The 9,744-nt window shown below is 32.0% G+C and overlaps 1 protein-coding gene across 2 annotated transcripts; it reads left to right on the plus strand.

Moving 5' to 3' along the window:
* The first annotated feature begins 3,139 nt into the window (after window positions 1-3,139).
* On the plus strand, window positions 3,140-9,440 carry LOC107008299. 2 transcript variants are annotated; one of them, XM_027918274.1, is made up of 5 exons: window positions 3,140-4,047; window positions 4,140-4,861; window positions 4,944-5,024; window positions 8,230-8,868; window positions 8,989-9,128. In XM_027918274.1, exons 1-5 carry the CDS (start codon window positions 3,954-3,956, stop codon window positions 9,043-9,045), a joined length of 1,593 nt encoding a protein of 530 aa, XP_027774075.1. In that variant the 5' UTR covers window positions 3,140-3,953; the 3' UTR covers window positions 9,046-9,128. The 2 variants fall into 2 exon arrangements, with proteins under 2 accessions (XP_027774075.1, XP_015062763.1); XM_015207277.2 differs by having other exon boundaries at window positions 3,143-4,047; window positions 9,090-9,440.
* The last annotated feature ends 304 nt before the right edge of the window (window positions 9,441-9,744 follow it).

Here is a 9,744-nt window from a genome sequence, read left to right on the forward strand (position 1 = left end):
GCTAAATAACCAGAAAATTTGGTCAGAAATTTAAAAAATCTATAATATCTTTTTTATTTTAAAATCAAATTGATCTTTTTTCTATTTTAATTAAAAGATATTAAAAAATCAAAAAGGTAAAAAAATATTCAAAAAGATTAAATAACATAATGTGAAATATATTGTTTACCATTCTAACCAAGTTTTCTGGCAAAAGGATTTTTCCTAAAAATTTCTACATGAAAATTATAATTTTTTTTCTGTGCTTTTTGGAATAGTATCCTCTAGTTTCCATGGGGATTAAGTTTCACATACTATTTTCTTTTCCTAAACTTTAATACATAAATTAAGGAATAATATGAATAGGTTCACATGATGATGCAAATAATTCAAAATTACCTACATATTTCAATTAAGAAATATAATTTTTCAACCAATCATGATTTTTTCTCATCGATATTGTTGGTCACTAAACTACATATATAAATACAATTAGCCAGCCAAATTAGCATATATAATCACATGTGATTTGCAAGATCTCAAAGAATCCATAAAAATATGCCGTGCTACTTAAAGATTTTACATTGAGTACTAATAAATAATAATAATGGTCATTAAATGATTCAAATAATATCTTTTAAATTTTAGTTGTGGAGAATTTTATTTAAAAAAATAATTAAATAGTTTAAGTGACTTTTTAGAAAAAAAGTTCATAGTTGAGTGATTTTTAAATTAAAAATCAAAGCCAAGTGACTTAAAGTCGGAGTGTTTTTTAAGTTAAAAATCAAAGTTAAGTGAATTTTTATGTGAAAATATTTCATAATTGAATAACCATCTGAGATATTATCTCATAAAACCATTGTATAACAATATAAATAGCATTTGATTGAAAACTAATTTTCTTTTTCACTTTTACGTGGGCACTTAAATGCATACACTATATGTGTATTTCATGTTAATTGTTTACCAAATTTTGTAATACTACATTTATTAACATATTGATATATTAATATTGATATAAAACATTAACACTATGGAGACATATTGTAATACAAACTTATATGGTAGATTAAAACATATGTTCCTATTTAGTTGTCACAATTTTAAATTTTATTCTTTGTAAGAGATTAAATGAATTTATTATTGTAACTTTATTTTATATTTTCTTGAAGTTAAATTTTCAATTATTAATAAATAAGATCTACTATTTTAAAAGTCCAAATCAAGATGACTATTTCAAATTTTTGTGTTTTAAATTAGAGCCAAAATTTCAATATGAATTGATCTCAAATTTAAAATTTTACACTTAATTTCCATATATATATATATATATATATAATTTATGTTCATTGTAATTATTTATTTATTTTTTACCCTCCATCTTTTATTATTAGTTTGTTTGTTTGTTGAGATTTATATTTGAATGTAAGATTTTTAGAGTATAATGGTAGGAGTAATTAACTAAGTAATATCAATAAACATAAATTAGCTATTCTTTTTGTATTGGTCAAATATTTAAGACTAATAATAACTTTATAAGAAAAAAGTATGAAGAACAGTATTATTTGTGTATTAATTTTGTAACATATTATAGTAAGTACGACATATAAAAATAGAAAAAGAAAAAATATAATATCAGTTACTTATTTAAATAATAAATTTATTTAAAACTATTGTAATTTATTAGTGATTTGTTTCGGTACTAATAATTGATATAATAGTATCACATACACAATATTTTATTTTATATAATTGATCGTTAATGATCGTTATGCTATCAAATTAAGCAAAACTCGACAAAATTAGTAAATAGCCACTAATAACTATATCACTTCTTGAGGTGTAGATCTTTACATGAAATTTGTTAACGTGTGTTACTTTATGCATCGAATTATATGTCATTTTTTCTAAATCGCTTTCAAATTTTTAAATATTAAATATATTTCTTAATTTTGAAAAAGAAAAAATGTGAAGGACATTTTGCTACGGTACTGTACTTTTTTTTAAGTAATTAATTAAAAAAAGAAAAGGAAAAGCTTGGCGACCACACTTTCTAGTCTTTCAAACTCACACGCAGAAAACGGAGTACTAGTATTTATATTTTATATATTTTATTTATTATTATTTTTCCATTTTCTGGTATTTGTTTCCGTTTAAATCTCTATTTTTTATTTTTTGATCTTCAAATATTTTCATAACGAAAAATTTTATGGTGTTTAAGGTATAACCAACAATAGTTGTATGAGGGCACTATTTCTTTTTGACAAGTGTTTTTGTGGGTCTCTTCTCTTGTTGTCGCACTTTCTCTTTCATGCTTCCATTTTCTTAAATTTTTATTCTTTCTTTAATGCATCTTTTTCTATGTAAAAATCCATTTTTTATTTTATTTTTGCATCTTTTAAAGCTTTTTTTTAGTTCTACCTCTTAGTGAAAAAAAATTAATATTAATGCATCTTTTTCTATGAGAGAATCCATTTTTTATTTTATCTTGCATCTTCTAAAGTTTTTTATATTAATTCTTATAACCCACAATAAAAAGGTATTTATAAGAGTTTCGTTTCACATTTAAAACACTATACATAAAGAATTTAACCAATATAGAAAAAAAAGATAATTGAGTGCTTGATATCATTTAGACATTATTAATACTAAACATTAAAAACATAAAAATGGTTATAAAATAAATAAAAATAAAACTATATTTGACAATTAAGAATTGAGCGATTAAAATTGAAATCTCAAAAAAATATAACTTAAATTATTAAATAATTGATTGAATTATTAAATAATTGATTGAATTTTTAATTCTTTGATGAGAGTTCAATTTATTTTTTAATTTTACTATATTCAATATCTTTGAATTCATCCAAGAAAATTAAATTTATATTTTTCTAACATATTACTTTAATTTTCCCTCAATATATATAAATTATGAGGGTGAATTTTAAATTTTTCTTTTTATCAAAATAAAATTATAAAAAAAGTTACAAGCAAAATAAAAAGTATAAATAAAAGAAAAAATTAAAATTGAAAGAGAAAAAATGAGGAATTGAACAGGTACAACTGGCCCACATACAAATGGCAAGCCAAAAGGGCCTCACACAACTGACACTATGTGTGCGAGGCACAAAATAAAATTTTTCCGCACCACACGGATGCATAAATTTTCTTCTTCTACCAGTGTTTCTCTCTCACCATAACTCTTCCACATACAGACTTATTAATCTCTTAATTGTTACTATAAACTTTGTTTATCATCATTATCTATATCAGTTTTTTTCGCTATATACCCTTGAGAAATACAACAAAAATAGAAAAAAAGGAACTGAATTGGGCTCTGTTATTATTCAATTTTGATTATATTCTTTATTGGGTTTAATTCAATTCGACTGTTTTGCTTGATTGTTTTGATTATTGGGTGAATTTTTCGGATTTTTGGACGACAAAGTTCTGTTTTGGACTATGTTTTTGTGAATGCCGTCTTATATTGGTCTCTCTTTTGCAAGTTTTGAAATCTAGGGTTTCACTGTTTCCTTGTTATCTGTAGTGGGTCGGACTGATTTCTCACGGTAGAGTCGTAGTTTTCTGGTTTCTTGGTTTATTCATTGGTTTTTACTGATTGAAATTTAGTTGAAGATGGAATAGGGTTCTTGTTGATGATATTTAGTGCACAGAATGGATCATCCATAGTGAATAGCATTGTGGGGTTGTCTCTTTTTGAATCATATAGGGTTCTGAACATTTTTAATCTGACCCCTATAGACTGATTTTGTTTCTAAAGCATGAGAAATTTGGTGAGTGCAGACAAGTAGTCGAATCATATTAATCTCGGGCTGGATTGACTCATCTAACTCGTTTGAGTGTTCCTCTTTAGTGTGATTGCTTATAGGATTATAATTTTGTGTCTTTTAGGGTTTAATTTTTGTAAGAGAGAAACTGGGTTGCTTGGATGCATAGAACTAAAATAGGTTAGGATGGAAACAAGTGAACCTACATTAGCCCCACAATGGTTAAGGAGCGGTAAACATGTGTCAAGCTTCGGCGCCGCATCATCCCGGTTGCATCCAGGTTACGTTCATGCTCTAATTAGTTTTTTTTTTATATGAAACATGCATTTTCATTTCACTTGAACTATTTGCTTCTTTCTGTAATCATTATAGATGATGCAGCCCCATCAAAACATGCACACAAGAGATCACTGTCAGTGAATACGGACAATAAAGAGTGGAGGCGTCCTGCTTCATCTGATCGAGCCATCTCTTCACGGACTCGGTGGAGCTCCAACAGTAGTAATTCCCCTAACTTTCAATCTTACAATAATTTTAGAAATCATCACAGAGACATGGATAAAGACATTAACAAGTACCGGGAGTCATCAACTTTAAGAAATCATAGGTCTAGGGACTTTTCCGATACTTCCAAGAAACATCACTTGGAAATATTCGAGGAAGGGTTACAGTCACCTTCAATGACTTCTGGTAGAATTAGTGAGAAATGGCCTAGGAATTTGAGTGCTGGTAAGATCAAACTAACTGACAACAATGGCGTGCTTGCGGATAAAGCAATTGAATGTGGCATCCGACCCTTAGTAACTGAAAAACGACAAACATCACCTGGCCTTGGAAGTGTCGGATCTCCTGGTTTGGGTACTAGGACTCAGGGTATACCAACAAGTCCGTCAGGCACTACTGTCAACAAGTTGGCATCTGCGTTAGCAGTTACTACGGCAGTTGCCGGTAACGATAACTCTGGTCTATCTTCCATGAAACGAGCTGCCTCTTCTGGACCTTCTTCTCCAATTTTTAGCAAGTCAAGTGGCAGATGTCTTAATATGGCTGAAACTGTCGCTAAGGGTCTTCCTTGTGCTCAGACTATTTCCCAGGTTTGTTTCACTTTTTGTTTATATGGGTGTGGCTTACATGGGAAAGTTAGCATTCTCATACCCTTAATGTTTAACATAACAGGTGTCCCAAGCAAATCACCGACTTGAAGAGCTTGCTATGAAGCAATCTAGGCAATTGATTCCACTGGTGGCTAAGGCCTCGGTAAGAGCTTTTCTTCCTATATATGTTTAATTATTATATACATTAACTTCATAAAAAATTTAAATATTAGTATATACATGAAAGTCATTCCCAAATATTTACTATAAAGGTCAGTTATTTGACAGAACTGCTTGCTCTTGTATGATCTAACACCTTTATCAGAAGGTTTAATTGGGTAGCCTTTGGGAATTCTTAAGTAATGCTTCAGAGACTCTGCTTATTTGATTTTCTCACCTTTTCCACCAGTGATTACTATGAGTTTGACACTCAAGTGTTTCCTGTCTCTTGCAGGATTAATTATCCAAATGCATTTATTACTCGGATGTTTCCCTTTCTCTTTCACAATTAATTATACAAATGCATTTATTACTCACGCATCGATTAATTATCTAAATACATAGCTAGATAACATGGTCTGTGTTTAGCCTGACCAAGGACAATTTATAGTCAGTTACCAGTAAGAATCACATAGACAGTGTAACAATGATAATCCAAGAGAATTAATGTCATGATGTTCTGAGAAAAAGAGTTGCTGTATTTTTAATGGTGCTTCTTTGTCCATTTATGATACCTCGTGCTTGGTTTGAACTACATGAATGTAGTTTCTAAAACTGGATTATTTGCTATTCAAAATCACACAGTTCTGTTTAAATTAGGAAACCAGTTAATGAATCAGGAACTTAGTAAATTGTGCAAATTAATGGGTAAACTAATGCGAATGATTTCACGCCTGCTTATAACCTGTCATGGCCCCCCTTTCCCTCCCCTTGTATGTTCATTTTGGGATTGTTTGGAAATACATTCTGCGGTCACATAAGTAAGATTGTTCACTTCAAGACTGCTATTTCTCATATTGTGGATTTTGATTCTTTGTGTGTTCAAGCTTTTGTGCAAATAGTATATTTAACTGTGGCTTGTGGATTTTGCTCTCCATCTCCATGCTTTTGAGCTCAATTGTTATTAGTTATTTTAGGATTGTATAATTTTCCTTGGCTCCATATGTTTGGCAAATTATAGTTTATCTTATATCCTAGTTGATGAAATATAAAACAGATTTTGAGTTACTGTGAATTTTTTTTACTTTTAAACACTTAAATTCACAACCATTGTTTATTTATTTTTTCTTTGTTGTCTATTCTCCTGACAACTGATGGCCGTAGTAATTTGTGGGGATTTTTATATACATCTACCAACAGATCTGGTGCACATAAAAGTAAGTAGTCTTAACCAAAAGAGATGCAAAAAGAAGGGGCTTGTGTTTTAAAAAAAATGTTTCTTTGGTTGTTATGTTGAACTGTCTAATGAGCCCTTGACATACCCATATGCCGTTCCAATGGTTCAAAGCCTCAGTCGCTCTTAATTTTATGATTTGGAATAATGAGGCATTTCAAAATATTGTTGTGCTCAAAAACTGTATACGAAGATCCAATCAGAAGTACTTTGGGATTTAAGAATAAATTTGAAAGGGTGGTGTGCAGTGTGGTGGAGAAGACAAAAGTCGAGGGAATTATGATGAGTTTGACATTCTCGTGACAAAACATTCTTTTCTATGGATGATGATCATAACAGACTTGCCTACTATTATCCTGAGTCCTGACTGATCATCATGTATCACAAGGTATTATGGATGAGCTGTGTTCCGTGTTCATAAGGCTTGTTCATGTTGCAGGTAGGATTTCTTGTTTCGGTTAAACTTGTCACTTGGTTTGTGACATAGACATGGCCAATTCTCACTAACTAGGGGAAGACAGACCTTTTCTCCTATCAATATCGATCTTTTACCCTTTAATGTTAAGTCCTTATTTTCTTGGTGGTGCTGGGCTGCCATTTCCCAAAAGCATACAAGTGATTTGCTCTCCAATTTTTATGGCCTATAATTGAAATAACAAAAAATGGAAAGAGACTAACCAAAAAGGAACTGCTTACAAAGTCACAGAGACGGCTTGTTCCATTATCACTATTTTAAAGGCCTATATATAATATATACAAAACTGTATGAGTGGAAATGACAGATGGGATGGCTGGATCCCTTCTCCATGTCAGCCTTCCCAGCAATTGGATGAGAGGAGGTTTTATATCACTCTTATCTTCCTGTAAACTACTGGAAGTGACTATGCATGGTTTATTGAAGTGCACTTATTGTGCACAAATGCCTACTTACCTAGGTTATTAAGTACATTTTCTTCTAAAAGGTGGGACCAATTTTTATCTCGTACATCCCTTGCTGGTGGTTTGTATATGATAGGGCCTCATGTAATATAATGTCAAACTGCTAAGTATCGTCCACTTTAAATTTGGAATCCTCCTCTTTTTAATGCTTCATGATATGCTTGCTCTTCCTTTATGACATGTATTGTCGGTGATTCAGTGGAAAACAAATCTTATTTTCTTTGTTTATGACTTGAAGAATGCCTTTATGAGATCAGTGGCAGAGTCAGAAATTACGAAGCGTGTCAAAAAATCTTAAACGCTGCAACAAGTGAGATTCGAACTCGTGACTGCCTTAAGCCTGAACATCTCAGGCGTGCCAAGACTACTAGGCTACAACACTTAATTGTTTCAAGAGTATCCAAATATGTTATTTAACCATTTAACATATCATTCTATTGTATATATAGTATAATTTTCTGATGTGAGTATAGTGTAGCTATGCCACTGTATGAGATCACAATTTTTTTTTATCTTCTAATCCACCATAAATCCTTTCATGTATCCAAAATTATGCATCATCCGTGAGTTTCCTGTTTGGGAAATCTATGTTGGTTGGCAATATTAAAATTTCCTTTCCTATTAGTGTTATTTAGAAATATGTTCATATTCTAATTGCATGGAAACCATTTATGTTTATATTTCTATACTAGAACAATCCACGTTCTACCCCATTACGGAAACATATGGCAATGCCTCTCTGAAGGTGTTTTAGGGAAAATTATGAGTGGCGACTAGGTTAACGATAGGAAGTTACGGAAAGAAGTAATAAGTGAAAGATGGGAGAAAGTCATTATGTGGTGGTACCGTGGTAGAATACTTTATCTGATTCCTGCAGTCCCAAGTTTTGTATTCTGCAGCTTCATTTAGTAATTCATTTAAGTACAATTTTTTTACCACTTGTTTCCTTCCCCCCTCCCCTGTAGACCCCATTAATCATATGTTCGACATGAATTACTATCTTGATAAGATACAATTCTGCAATCTTTGAATTCAGGTGCCAAATCATTCTGATAAATCAAGAACCAAGGTTGAGTTGCGGCCACAAACTGTCTCATCGTCTCATCCTGTCAGTCACAATCTCTCAAGTGTCTGCATCTCAAGCAGGATTCACGTCTATAAGCCAACAAGTGACAGGAATGGTGTTTCTCCTGTTGTTAACAGTAGCCTGAGCCCAAATATACACAGCAGAGGTCCAAATGCGCTTTTGGCCGTTCCTGTGTCTGCTTCTACACACAGTCCAGGAAATATTGCAGCTCCCTCTACCTTTGAACCCAAGCCTGTTGGGACAATGGTGCAAAAGAAACTATCATCCCAAGCTCAGAGTCGGAATGATTTCTTTGATCGTATGAGAAAGAAATCTAATGCACATGGTGTCCCTCAGGATCAAGATGCTTCACTATCTGATGAGACCCCAAGGGTGGAGCAATCAACTGAGATCTTGGGTGAAAATACATGCAACAGTGACTCTTTCGACGGAAAGAATACTGACAAGAGCTTTTCAACTTGTGATGCAATGTTGTGTTCAGACGAGGAAGAGGCTGCACTTTTGCGTTCTATGGGCTGGGAGGAAAATGCTGATGAGGGTGGCCTTACAGAGGAGGAGATCAGTGCCTTCTACAAAGATGTTGCAAAGGTACTTGTTCTTTCTAGTTGACGAAATCATGTTTCTAATTGAAATTTTATCTGAACATGCTGTGATAGTTAATTATGGACCTCGTATTTATTGTATTACTAACATTTCTTCTCAGAATAGGTGCAGGGCATCAAATTTGAAGCTGTTGTGAAGAAGTACAAAGCTCCACTTTATTGACTGAAAGATTTCCTGGCACTAAACAATCCCCTTTTTTTGTGCAGTGCATCAATTCGAAGCTGGCATTGAAGATAATGCATGGGATCAAATGAAGTTTATGTTGCCTCTCCACTCTTGAATTTGAGATATGTTTGCGCCATTTCTTCTTGATACAGCTTAACCCAAATGCTATACGAAAATGGTTCATGGTTTTTGTCTGTACTTGATTCAGAAACTTTTCTGATAACTTTTCTCGTTCGATAGATTTTGTGGGAAGCAATGAGAGAATAGAGAGGGTTATAGTTTATGTGCTTTCCCAGTCCTGTGGATGAATCTTGATTGGTTTTGGCACCTTTTAACTTCGTAGATTCTGGTAATATATAGATTGTGCCTTTGTTTTGGAGGGTTGGAAATAACTTTTCAAGAATGACCCTAATAATTAGAGTTTAAAACTTTACTTGCCTCAACTTTACAAAAGAAAATTGTTTCTAGAAATCATATCTGCTTTGAAAGTAATTATAATAATTTGCATGCAGCATGTTGAATTGGTATTTGGTATTCTAGGTTTTTATTATGCTTCTTTAGAGTTGAGGTTGGTAACCATATGCTTCTTTGATGCTTATATTGTTTGTTACCTTGGTAAATAATTTTTTGCTACGATTTGGCCAATGTTTGACCATAGATTTTCATCATGTGTTTGGTCATAGTGTTTGGAAAACA

The sequence above is a fragment of the Solanum pennellii genome, chromosome 1 (assembly GCF_001406875.1).
Source record: "Solanum pennellii chromosome 1, SPENNV200".
NCBI classification, from domain to species: Eukaryota; Viridiplantae; Streptophyta; class Magnoliopsida; order Solanales; family Solanaceae; genus Solanum; species Solanum pennellii.